The following is a 13,995-nucleotide window of genomic DNA, read 5'->3' on the forward strand; positions in this document are numbered from 1 at the left end:
CCCTGGGGTCAAAACAGGCCCATGGCACGCTCCTCGACACAGGTCACCGGGCGAAGCACGGGCCAGGGCACACACACCTCAGTTCCTCTTTAAGAGCCAGGAGACCCCAGGGCTGGGTCTGTCAGGGTCCAAAGTGATTGATTTGTGGTCATGGAATTGTTTCCCCCGTAGGGCAGTTAAGCGGTGGAGGGTTGGAGATAGATCAATCTCAAGCCTCACACCTACACACTTGAGACATTCTTCAAGGTTTGTAAAGGTTTAACTATGACGCATCCAGGGGGATCAGTTGGGAACAGAGCGAAATTGGTTAATGAAGCCCCTTGGAAGAAATTCAGATGAATGTAATGAGTAGGAGACGTAAATTAAGCAGATTTTTGCCTCACCTCTATACATTTTGTCCCCTTCCATGACAGTTGGGATGAAGTTGCTGGGGGCCATCTTCCATCCTGCCTCCTCATCCTACAGAGACACATCACACGGCTTAAAACTCACCCTGCAGAAAGCAAATCCAATCCATATTGTAGAATACATCTGCTTTTAGGTCATTTTCAAAGCAGTCCATTAGTATTGTGAATTTATGTTGAGTAGTTAAGCATGTGATGTTGCCTATAAACATGCCATCAATAAAGTGGAACCTGTAGCCTGAATGGTCCTTAACAGGGAGTTGCTTTATAGCTAAATGGAATGAGACTGGCTTTAACCAAAGCAAAATTGGATTTCATGAAAGAAGCACCCAGATTGCAATTTTACTGCATCAGAATGCTACCATGAGAGCAACGTTTGCAACTGAAACTGGCTTAACATGGTGTAACAGGTTTTCCCAGGTTTTCAGGCTAACCCTGGCCCTGGCGGTGTTAAGTCTATTCACAGGTCAGTGAAGATGATTCTATTGTCAGGATTCTGCCAAATGGAGAGAATTGTTTCACAATTGTCAATTGTGACTTGGGTCTCCAGAAGGTTAATGGTCATTGCAATAAAAAAGCAAGGAACTGTCTGGTTTCATTCTGGTTTCTTTCATGGCTGCAAATGATCTAATTAGTATATGGGTCACAAATCTTGTGCCAATAAACAACCAGATTACATTCATTCCGCCATCAAATCCAGTGAACAGCCTCCACTAGGCTTGGGCAGATTTAAGATTAAATAGTCTATCAGCGATCGACTCCCTCGATCGCGATTGACATTGATGACAGGTTTTTTTATTCTTTTAATGCAGCAGGAAAAATCCGAGCATTGAAACGGTGTTTGTGCAGTTTACCATGTTCTGAAACAGGAGCAGAAAGAGAGAGGGGAAGAGGGAGAGAGAGGGGGGGTGGAGGCTCTCCCCTGGAGTCCAGGCTCCTGGGAGACTGTTAAGTATTGGAAACCATGGCCTTCCTAGAAGGTTCGGGGCCACCAGCAGCACTCTGTGGCTGCCCTGGCGCACTCTGCGTAACCTTGCCAGGATCAGAGGGGTTGGTGGGAAGGCTTGGAGGAGGCCGTCCGGCCAGGCGAGCGCCAGAGCATCCTGGCCTAGCGGGCCGGTCCTCGCCATCAAGGAGAACCAGCAGGGGCAGTGGGTTGAGAACTCTGAGGCAAAAAGGTCCATCTCGGCCTTTGCCGTACCGACGCCATATCTCCTCCACTACCTCTGGATGGAGTCACCATTCACCCGGTGGAGGTTTCTGACGCCACAGGAAGTCTGCTGCCTTGTTTCGGTGCCCCAAGGAGGTGCATTGCCCTGACACCATCCGAATGGCTCACTTCAGGCCCTCCTGATTACTCCAGGAACACGGCACTGATTCACCGTCAGACCCTGGGTTCGATGCAAGGGTGGGGAATGAGGATTCCGCCCCCCCCCTCGTCTAACAGGTTGCCAGAGGCAGCGATGGATACCACGACCTACTCCTGGAATCCCTCAGACTGTGGTGGTATAACGGTACCCACTGGCCCGGCTGGGGCGTGCCCTGGTTGGTCGGAGAGGAGGAGTGACTAACCCTAACCCACCTATTAGAGTACGACTAGAGTTTCTCGTGAAGCATGTGTTACACTTACTAATCATGAATAGTTACTCGGAAGTCGACGTCACTGCCCGAGTCGACTAATCTATTCGTTGACTAATCATGCCAATCCCTAATCGATACATCAGAATTGATCCCAATGGCTCATGGACTGTGGACCTTGGCTCACCTCCACATCATCTTTTTCTTTAGCTTTCAACTGCTTGATCTTTTTCTCAATCTTGCGAGTCTTCCCCCCATTCTTTTCCTTCTTTGCATCGTTGTTCTCATTCTTCTTCTTCTTCTTCTGCTTTTCTGCTTCTCTGGCAGCCAGCTCCAACGCTACCTGGCATATGAGGAGCAACAAAGAATTGATATGGCTAGTAATAAATAAGGGTCATTTCAGTTGAGGTGAATTCACTTCAATAAATCTGTATATACGCCATGAGGTCATAAAACGTATAATTGCAAGGGTAAGTGGTTAATAATGAATCATTGTTAGTAGCAACACCATTGCAACCTGCAATAAATTAAGCTGATCCTCACCAACATTGCTATGGATAAAGGTTAGCAATTAAAATGCTAAGGGGCAAAAAAGCAGATAACAGCCAATCAAACACAAGTTTTGAGGTGGAGGTTTTTTCACCTTCACGCACCTGAAAATTATGTCATCATTAACTAATTTAACTTGTGGTCAAGAGGCAGCAGTTGTTCAGCTTAGTTTTGATGAGTGGGCCTCTCATCCTGGATGTTCATACATCACTTTTTACAAAACAGCATTTCAAAAAGAATGTTGCAACGTTGGTGCTAAAATCAGTTACTTGTCAAAAATATATGATGGTGACAGTGGACTCATGTATTGCAGCAGGGGATGTCCTAAAAAAATGAAAATAGATCATTTTTAGAGATTGATTCCCTTGCTTCTGTCAACTTTGGCACTAAGTTGTGCTTCTTTTTGAAGATGACAAAAAATCTATTAGAATATATTACATAAATGTTCGGGGGCTACCTGCTCCGGTGTCTTCTGAGCGAAAATTAAAGCCGATCCACCGTCTTCAGGGTTTGGAAAGTCTGGGAACTTCCCTGTAGCGTCCCTGGTGAAGGACACATTTTCAGTCATTACTAATGATGAAGAGTTTTTTTAGTCAGATACTCCCGAGTTCCCGTTCCTAGGACCAGGTCGATAAGCGTGAATACTGTGTACTGAATACTGACACACTGCGGGAATGAGACAGACTGAGAACGGTGATACGCGATGAGATGCTTGACGCTGAGAAACCGCGCACGCCGTGGTATTATACGCAGCGCACAATACAGACTGGTCAGAGAGCTGGTCGACATTTCTGAAAGGTTGTTAAACAGGTAGGTCGTTAAGTGAGGAGTACTTGTATAAACGATAACCAACAGATAAAGGACAACTTGAAAATAATTGCAATACTAGCAGTCAGCAAGAAAATGTATTGACAATACTAAATGAGTGACTTGAGGCGAAAATAAAGACAAAATATAATAAAACGATGATTATGGCCCTTTTGTTAAAAGAAAGGGTCTAAATCTGATCTAGATTGTATACATCTATTGTTTATTTTTCTGTTTTATTTTTAGGATTATTTTTTGTTTATTGTTAATATTTAGGTTTATTGTATGTCATTTATATTTTGTAAGAGATTCTCAAGATTATTCAATATTGCCATTTTTTCTATTTTTATTCTAACTACTTTACAATTATTGGCTACTTTTTTGATGCACGCTGCTGTATGAAATAAGTATCCATCTGTCCATCCATCCATTATGTTTTAAAGGTTTTGAGAGATATATTTGTGAAGATTGAATTGGGAATTCTAAACTTGATATAAACCTGTTTCAGGGTTAGCAGAGAACTTGAATTTGTTAACCGCTGCACTATGAGGCATAGTGTTCATATCTGAAGTGTATAAGCCAGGGAAAACCAAGCCAATACAAGAAATTACCAAACAGCACCACAGGTGGGTAGGGATAGGTGGCCGCCTAGGGCGCCAATCATCCACGGAGATGAAAAATGAAAGAAAACTATGAAGATGTTGAGTGCCCCCAGATGTTATTTTTTTATGTTTTAATAAAAATAAAGTATTCAAACCCGCCCTCATAACCTGGGCACAATCACACTCATTTCTGGACACCTTGCCTCAATAAGGAACTGGCGCAAATAACGCATCACAACCCACCGATCAACTGGACCCCCAGGAAACACCCAACACACCAACACCCACCCACCCACACAACCACCCACACGTTACAATCCAAAGTACAGACCAAAACAAGACAAAAAAACTGTGGAAAATTGATTGGTATGTGTTGTCTAAATGAAAAATGAATAACAAAAACGAGGTAAAAATGAAAAGTAAAAAACTAAAAAGTTTTTAAAAGTAAAAGTTGTTGTTGCTGCTTTACTTGAGGAAAGTTAGATTAGTTTTAAAAATGTATTTTATTGGCTCGTTATTTATTTTTTTTTTAGAAAATTCACCAGAATGTAGAAATAAGTCTCTGAAGCAAAATTTCCTCCTGGGGGAGGGCCCCCAGACCCCCAACTAATGTTTTTCAATGGGGATAGGTTGGACTGAGGTGATGTGGCAACATCAGAGGGCAGGTTGGGTGGAGTTTAGGTAGTGAGATATGCAGTGTGCATGGGAGGGTGGATGCACCTGTAAGGAATTTTGTGGCGTGTGCACGCTGCGATGCCTTAAGGGGGGGCACCTTCTACAGATCTCCCCTAGGGCTCCAAAAAGGCTAGAGCTGGCCCTCGGGCCTTGAATAGACTTTTATAATTAGTTCAGAAAACTGGCCACTGATACAGCTTCTAATTAGTTGCCGCCCTAAAGCACTTATCTAAGAGCTGCCATTATCCTCCTCAGCTCACCCGTGTACACGTTCACCATTGTACATGTTCTCCACTTCTCCTAATCCACAGCCCCCCCACCCCCACCCCTCTCCCTCCCTCCCACTGGGCCCGAACACTTAAGACTAGTCGCCCGACACCGCAGGAGCTCCGTTGGGGTGTTTTCAACCCCTCTGGGTCGCGACCTGGATTCTGTCATGGCATGGTATGTCATGGCTTATACGATTTTTAGAGGATGAACTGGGGTCAGGGGAGAAGGCAGGGCCTAGACAACAGGAGGGGAGCAGAGCATGGAGGCTAGGCCCATTGTACTCCTGCACCGCCACCCTCCTCCCCGCCGAAAATGGGAGGTTCTTCTCCCCTTCCAGGAGCCCAGTTCGGATGAGTTATGACTAGGGTGGGAGAGCTCCTTCAGGCCAAATAGTGGTCAAATTTGAATGGAGTTTGTGGTTATTCCATCTACATGCCACTTCAAAAGAAGATACTCGAGACCTACAGAAGCTATAAATAAATGCTTTGCGAGGCTGGGGACGAACAGTCAAAGTGGATGGAGGATTTAATATACTGGCCAGCTACCGGGGCCTGTTCATCAGTGTCTTCCCGCTCTCCTTACAGTCAGTGCGACTCCCCTGCCGCGTCCAACCCCTTCTCATTTCTCTTCAATATGGCAGCCATTATCAGCCAAGTGTAAATCACTCAGGAATGCAGCTAATGAGCCCCTTATCTGCAGTTTTTCTGCAATGCTGACTACCGCTGTGCTCCGTTTGCTGGTTCCCTGGCAAGGCCTCTGACCCAAAAACAGACACCTCTACTGTACGTCTCCCTCATCCAGTAATAACAGGGTGTTTGGTGACTGTTTATCACCACCAACACCCACACCCTGAATGTAATCAAAGGAGAGCAAAATCGGGTTGTTGTTTGTGAAATAGTGTAGCTCTCTACTTCGGACAAGGGAATCCCTTATGGATGTAGTTTTACAGGCTAGAAAGAAGCAAATACCCATTAAAATTTACCATACTTTTTTTTGCATGGCAAGTAGGTATTGAAATATACTATTTCCATTCATGTCTTTGATATTTGACTTTTCTAATGGGAGTGACTTCCAATGAGTGAGCATTGTGAGTGTCTTGTTGTGTTTTTCCAGCCCCCCGATGCCTTGCTAACATACAGACATTCCAGGCATCCACTCCAGCTTACACAAACAACTGTGCCGAAAAGAGGAACAGTTTCACACTGTGCTGAATCAAGCTGTGTTGTAAAACTCGGGTCAAACCAAGGCTAGGTGGTATAGAGATATTTATGGAAAGCCAAATCTGGACATAACGTATTTTGTTGTTTATCTTTCCTCGGATTTGCCAAGGTGTGCTAAAGGCCACCTTCAGTATTTCTTTACATTTTCGAGGCAACTAATGTTTTTTTCTATGGCATTCCATGCCAAAATGCAGCTGTTCCGCTGCAAGAGTCATACATTTTTGACAAATAACTGATCTTAGTACCAAAACTTCAAAATTTCAAGCCCTTGTTAAAATGGTACTTTGAATCTTGCAGATGAAATAAACCCATTTCTTCGCACCTTCTCCTTCTTTTGGGATAGAATGACAGCTTTCCATTATCGGCCCTATCCTAGAATTGTTGAAAATGTGCTTTGTTTATCACTGCTTACCGTGATGTTGCTAGAACTTGACATTCAATTACTCATGCAACCCTGATTTTGCGTTAAATGGAATGAAAGATGTAGTGAAACTGGCTGCAGGGAGAATTTGTCTCGGTGAACATGTTGGTCCCCCTCCCCCCACTATGATTCAGAGAAAGTTCCTCCAGTTCTGATGTGAGACGGAAGGCAGGCAAAATTACAAAGAATAAACTCCCTTCCTCTGCATTTAGGTGACTAGTCTTTGTAAACTGTGCAGACTGGGTAGTTTTTTCTTTTCTTGGGACCCATTTAAATAGGACGCAATCAAGGAGTAAAACAACATGACCAAGAAATGTATGATGGGTAACATTTAAATTGAAATGGTTGATAAACAACTTTTTTTGAATAACATCCTTTTCAGTGGTCTTGCCACTCACCTGCATTCAATAAACCACTGTCGAATCTGTTCCTGGAGAGTCTCTCTCATGTCGGGCCCCTCCACGTCCCAGATGGAGTCCTTGACGCTGAGCAGGGCCTTCTGGTACTCCGCCTCGTTCTGCTCCTGCACCAGCCGGCGACCCGTCTCCACCTGCCTGGCCTTGAGCTGAGTTGGACTGGGACTGGGCTGCACTGCTGGGACCTGGTGGGGAAACCAAGACAGGAAGAAAGAATGGTGCAAAGGTACATGACTATATACACTGATCAACGTTAGAGGGAGAGGAGAGAGCGCAATCAGGGCACATTTTGTGCGCCTGTCTCCTTCTCCGACTGTACCGAAGATGCGCAAGTCCGTGACGCATGCGCCCGCGATTGGCGCGCCAGAACAGTGTTTTTACGTCACTTATGGAACGAAACTGTGCGTAATGGGGGTACTTTCTTACCCCTCCTTTAGTGATTGTTGTCACCGAACCACCACGCTGCCCCCCGCTGAGACCCAGTGCTCTGGCCAATACATTTTCAGATTCGAACAAGTTAAATCAATGAGTCAATATTCTACTGTGATTTAAGGTTTTTCTTTTTACAATTCAATAGTAGAATAAAGATTTGTTATTCGTCTCAATTCATGCATCAATTCATCTCATTTCATCATAACACATGTGCCTGGCCTACAGGAAAGAGCAGTTTATATGTTGACCGTATACAATCATATAGAATCATTTATTGCTTGTGTTTAATGAATAATACAGAAGATAAGGGACTTAAAAAAAATGCATACTAAATCGTAATATTGGTCAAAAAAAAAAAAAAAAAAAAAAAAAAAGGCACAATTTGATTATTTCCTAAATCATTCAGCTCTACCACAGATGCTCGATCGAATTCAGATCTGGGGAATGTGGAGGCCAAGCCAACACCTTGAAATCTGTCATGTTCCTCAAACCATTCCTGAAAATTTCTTGCAGTGCGGCAGGGCACATTATCCTGCTGAAAGAGGCCACTGCCATCAGGGAATACCGTTGTTATGAAGAGGTGTACTTGGTCTAGAACAGTGTTTAGGTAAGTGATCCGTGTCAAAGTAACTTCTACATGAATTCCAGGACCCAAGGTTTCCGAGCAGAAAATTGCCCAGAGCATGACATTGCCTCAGCCAGCTTGTCTTCTTCCCGTAGTGCACCATGGTGCCATCTCTTCCTCAGGTAAACAACACACATGCACCTAACCATTCACATGACGTAAAAGAAGATGCGATTCATCAGACCAGGCCACCTATTTCCACTGCTCCATGGTCCAGTTCTGACTTCATGTGCCCATTGTAGGAGCTTTCGGCGATGGACAGTGGTCAGCATGGGCACTCTACAAGACCTGCCGTTTTGGAGATTCTCTGACCCAGACCTGGTTTTAATGTTGTTGCTGATCGGTGTATATTTTTTTAAAAATCTATTTAATATATATTTCAATTGGAAGAAATTGTGAAAAGTGTATTTACCATTCCCAAAAATATCAGTTCCTCAAGTCGCTCTCTCTCAGTCCTCTTCCTCTGGCTGTAGCCCCGCCACACCTAAGACAATGCAACACACAGACACACACACGCGCTAGGTCATCGACAAAATCCAATATCACCAAAAAATGTTGTCGCAAACTCCAATCATTTTATGTGAGGCTTTCATAAGATATTTAAAAACACAAGCAGGTTGAGGCATGGATTAGTACTGTTACAACAGTCTATGAAGTTCAGAAAACTGCATTACTGTAATGCAGCTTACAAAAACACACACACACACACACACACCACACACAGTGTTATATATAGATAAAAAATATATATGTAAAACGCAAATGCAGAATATGGATACACAATTGCACGGCCTTGTGACAGTATAATCATTCAGTAATCCTCCTCCTCCTATATATTAAGAAGGAAAGAAAGGCATAGAAGTTAACCACACTGAAGTAAAATAAACTGAATCGTGTATATTTTATGTTGAGTGTGTGAATTCAGGCAGATAAATAAAAAGCCAACATGAAAAACATTAACCCACTGCTCCAAATCAAACAGAGGGATTTTTTCCACAAATATGTGGCATTACATTCAAATTAAATTCTGATCTGAATTCAAAGATTAGGATCAGACATGGTCCCACCGCTACTGAATCCCGCTGTGCATCCAAACACTCCTGTTGGATCTTCGTAAAGAAAAATATTTGCTTTTTCAACTCTTGGTTGAAAAACCAACCTTTGGTTGCATATAATGTAAACGTAATGGGTAAAACACAATTCCATTCAAATGTTAATCAGCATTGAGACTTTCAATGTAAATTTCACAATTACTGTAGGTCCTTCAGTGTGTCGCTGTCTGTAAATATGTGTATTCATTTATGCATAAATGCATAAAAGGCCCTTACAACCAGGCCTCATCTGGAAGTCTTGAGAAACAAATTTGTCCATAATTAACGACGCATGGCATTGCCAATCTGCATATTGCAAACTCAATCATACATAACTGGCCATAAAATTGACTGTAATGCCAACTAATCAAGTGGGAGTGAGTGAGAGGAAATGTTTTCAGACAATTTTAATGAGTGTATAATAAGAAATCGCATGTTGGCAGGAGATTATGCACATGGCATTCTGTTTTTGCAAGAGAAAAATAATGATTTTAATAAACACCAATCAGCAACTACCTTAAAACCACCTGCATTGTATTGTGTAGATCCCCCTTGTGCCACCAAAACATTACGTACAGTGTTACGCCAACCAGAGTTTTGATCAGAGCGATCTTTGTGCCAATCAAATAAAAATAAAAGTGTGTTTTTATTCCAGATGTATTTAATTCACTCTGTTTCCTGCTGCTCCTCCGCTGCGGAGCAGATCGCAGATCGCTTCTGAAAAAATTACCGCCCACGTTATCACGGGCCGGTCACAGTCCACGGCCTGGTGGTTGGCAACCTCTGCACGAGAGGACATTCCAGCTCTGTCGGTGACTGGTCAGGTGGCTTGGGAACGTGTACCTCGGCTCAAGCTTGCGAATGAAATCTTTAAATCCAGACCCCTGCGAGATCTTAATCGGTCGCATATCTTTACAGATAGAATGGGTGAATTTATCTGTAATCGCCATTTGGCGGGCAGTTGTGCACGGACAAAGCTCATTCACTTGAGCGCACAAAGAGGATGTATGTGTATGTATGCGCGCAAAATTTATAAAAAAAAGAATCTATAATTCTGCTGAAAAACTGCATATTTTTTTTCGAATGTTAATTTTTTGTTCGATATTCGAATTGCAATTGAATATCGAACCATCGTTTGACAGTGATAGTACATAACGATGACAGAGGGATTCGCCTATTTTTATAGGTGGCTAATAGGCAAATTCACGGGCAGAGGCTCCTCTGCGTAGCTGCTCCAAGTCGAGGCCTGAGTTTGAGCCCCTTTTGTCGAAAGCTTTTGAAGCATTGCAACGTTTTCCATGCTGTCAATGCTATCTGGATACCAATGCTACACATATGGGGTTGGTCAGGAGCCCAGATAAAAATAAATAAATAAACAAAAAATAAATAAACACCCCAAGCCTATCAGATTACTCGATAAGCAAGGTCATGAAAAACGACACCTGAAATCCCGACTGCCTTTTGCCCGGGTTCTCTCATCGCATGCCGCTTTGTCTGCCTTTTCCAGTAGGACAAAGGGCCCTGGGCAAGCCGCTTTCACCAGGGGAGCCGGAGGCAAGTGGCCTGTAACGGACGGGGTTGGATCATATGACACGGCTTCTGTGGGGGCTGGACACTCAGCATGTATTGGTAGGGTTCAGGCGATAAGTGGGCGGGTGTTGCCGGTGCCCTCGTCCAGAAAGGTCACGCTGAATTTACAGCTCAGTTTGACGGCCCTGGACCTGCCAGAGTAACAAAACGCTTCTGACTGGGGCCATTTCTTTAGAGGGATAGTGGCTCAGTCCTTGTGCAGCACATTAAGAGGGAATGTGCGTGACATGCATAGTTGTCCTTGTGACCTAGTGTCCTCACTACTAATAATGCAAGACTCAAACAATTATTTAAATAACTCAGGAGTCGGGAGACAATCAGTTTCATCTGCAACTTTCTGGACATACAGGCATCCACTTGATTTGTGAACGAGGAGCCAAAATGCAGAGTCATGCATGCATGTCAAGTGGCCCAGCTAAGAGCCCAACAAGTTCTTGGAGTTTCAGTTCAGTCAGTTCATTACTGAGGACTAAGTTAATCTGGAAAAAAAGATCAAGTGATTTGGCATAATTCATAGTGAATGTGACCAATTTACACTTGGCATACCGAAAAAATTGTGACGGAATAAAACGATTCCTGTGAAAATTCCATTTACAAATCAAGAGCCTACTGACTTCTTATGACTCTAATTCATCATTCACCCGAAGTCCCCCCCCCCGTTCACCACGTGTTAGACATCAAGAGTACTTCAAAAATTGTCAAAAAAAAGGGCCAAACATTTCACCACTAATTACTACAACATTGGCAAAAAACACATTCAAAACACAGTGTGAAACCTCTGTGTTTATTACCTTCTGGATGAGTATGGCTGCCTGGTCAGGCGTCGTCGTGCTGTGGGCGGCACGAAACTTGGCCAGAACCTCCCTCTGCGCCTGCCGGATCTCCTTCATGAACTTGGCCCTTAGGCGTCCCTGCCGTGCCCGCTCACAAACGTGGAGGATGCCCACAGCCTCCTCCAAGCACATGGTCTGGACGGACTTGTTCTGGGATTATGGAAATGCACACATCAACACACCATACACTTAAGAAAAATGTGAACATTAGTAGGCCACCTCCAGCCAGTTTCACTCTCCAAACTAAAAACGAGGGTCAGGGTTAGACTCAATAATCAAGATCAAATGTGAAGGTAGGGCACAGAAAATGTTGGTTCTTAGTTGAGGAGAGATATTGCAGAAAATTGTGTCATTTCTTTACTGGATTTTGTTTAGTGAGTCCTCCTTTGGCCAGGATGTGAGCAAGCATCTTTTCTCTTTCTCTCAGCACTTGCATCTTCTCTCTCAGAAAGTACCGAGGGATGGGGATCTCTAGGTCCTGCTGCAGGCACAAATATGTTGACTTGTTAGGATCCAATCCAGGGTCCAAGTAAGGTAAGCAGATCAAATCAAATTAAAATCAAATCAGGATGTGAAAGGGGTTTAAAATAAAACTAAACTCAGATCTCTGATTAAATATGACATACATAATCTGTAAAACAGTTGTATTTAGATGATTCATCAATAATCAATTCACCGTCCTTGTAATGTTGATTAAAAGTAATATTCAAACTTTTTTGAAGCACTGGAGGAAAAATGCATCCATCAGCCCTGATTTGGCTGTCCCAGACAACTTTTAGCGATACCATTGTAAGTGCTCAATCATGACCAGTGTTGCTTAAGTCAAAGCGGGTCAGAGATGAGATGTGAGCACTATTACTGTGAGTACTGTTAAATGATAAAAAAAGAGCTAAAAGAGCTAATGAGATAAAAATGAGCGGCACAACGATGTTAGCATTTTAAAAGTTGTGTATTCTAAACCTGGCATTGCACTCACAGGCGTCATTTTGAGGTCCTGCAGCACGTCGTCAAAGTAGTGAAACTCAGACAGCTCCAGCTCCACCATCTCATTCTTCAGTTCCAGCAGCCGCCCCATCACGCCGTCTAGCACTTGCCGCACGATGCGCCTCTTCTGGGGGTGCACCAGCTGGTCGTACATCACCTCCAGGCTACGGAAGATCTGCAGGTACTTGAGGTAGAAGGTGGCCAGGCCATGGAAGACCTGCAGCTGGTCTTTCTGATGCTGCACAGGGGCGGCCGGGCAGTCGGCCGCCATGAGGTCGGCCAGGGCATTGTGGACTTGGGCCCACATGCTGGTGTAGGTGCTGAGACCAGAACAGAAAGAGGATGGGTGAAAGTTTGTTGAAGTGATTGTTTCATTTGCCTTGTTCAATAGTCCCAGTGCTGTAAATCACTGGGGGAACCCTGCAGATGACCCTGCTGTTGATTCTATTATTATTTATTTATTTATGTTTAAAATCAACCCCCAAATTTCTAATTTTCACACTTGAAATTAACTTTAGCCAGCAACAGCTGTTAAAATCAACAGCTGAATGCTTGGGCCTTGTTTCATATTTGTGTAGTGACTAAAAAAAGTGAAATCATCATGCAGTTTGACATCTATGCTCATATGTTGGATCTTTTGCATAAATTACATAAAAACCTAATTTGAAACCTCCAATGTTGGTTGTTGTTGTATTGAAGTTCCATTATTATAGTGCATTGTAGGTAATGCTTGCATAGGGTCCAGTGTTACAAAACCAAATTTGGCAGACGCAATCTTAACCGTTTAAGATGTTCCTATGAAAAGCTGTCTCATCTATAGCAATATACTGTGTTGATGTATACCCTTTTTCGAGTACCAAAATTAGCAGGTATACCCGTATTTTTATTAAAAAAATTTAAAAAGGGGGTTAACCCACTAAAGATAGAGGATTGACGCCTTTCCCATTGCAAGGAGAAAAGCAGTTTGTCCCCCCCCCCCCCCGGTGTGTCATGTTCAACGTCACAAACACGCCAGTAAAAGGGTGTGTCATGGTTCCAGTGTGAATGAGAAAAATACAAAAAGCAGAGTAGACAGCAACTTAAACAAACCATATAAAACTGTAAAACTTGGAAAAGAAAACAGCGAGACTCCATTTGTTCCTACAAAAGAGCGGTTCAAAATAATCGGATCGTTCGTGAAAGCTCCCACACTACGGTCGAAGCGGCGAAGAGTATCCATGCCAGCACCGACCGTGCCTGATGCGCGCACCGGTGCTTCGGCAGCAGGGAGCAGAGACGCTCCTCCAGTTTGGAGACGGGCTTGGGGCGGTGCTGGAGGGGCTCCGAGCCCTCTGATTTTGATTTTGGATTCTAAATCTGATATGAAATGATCGAATGATACGGAACTTAATTGCACATCAAATTGTGCAGGTAAAGGGGCCAAAAGTAGCGGGTCGACCCGGGTGTCCTGTTCACATCAGAGCAGATTGGTGCTGGAGCCGATAAAACCTGTGTCTAC

At 43.6% G+C, this 13,995-nt stretch overlaps 1 protein-coding gene across 1 annotated transcript in view; it reads right to left on the reverse strand.

The window, feature by feature from the left end:
• drc11 (dynein regulatory complex subunit 11) overlaps positions 1 to 12,804 on the reverse strand; it is a gene marked incomplete at its 5' end in the record, with an annotated part of 53,531 nt that extends 40,727 nt beyond the window's left edge. Inside the window, 8 exons of the mRNA XM_080023916.1 lie at positions 384 to 459; positions 2,170 to 2,325; positions 2,989 to 3,073; positions 6,925 to 7,127; positions 8,412 to 8,483; positions 11,472 to 11,663; positions 11,875 to 11,994; positions 12,490 to 12,804. Of these exons, the coding sequence (XP_079880042.1) occupies positions 384 to 459; positions 2,170 to 2,325; positions 2,989 to 3,073; positions 6,925 to 7,127; positions 8,412 to 8,483; positions 11,472 to 11,663; positions 11,875 to 11,994; positions 12,490 to 12,804 (1,219 nt within the window). The remainder of the gene's footprint in view (positions 1 to 383; positions 460 to 2,169; positions 2,326 to 2,988; positions 3,074 to 6,924; positions 7,128 to 8,411; positions 8,484 to 11,471; positions 11,664 to 11,874; positions 11,995 to 12,489) is intronic.
• Positions 12,805 to 13,995: the final 1,191 nt, after the last annotated feature.

This window comes from Zeus faber, assembly GCF_960531495.2.
Source record: "Zeus faber genome assembly, chromosome: 2".
In the NCBI taxonomy this organism is placed as follows: Eukaryota; Metazoa; Chordata; class Actinopteri; order Zeiformes; family Zeidae; genus Zeus; species Zeus faber.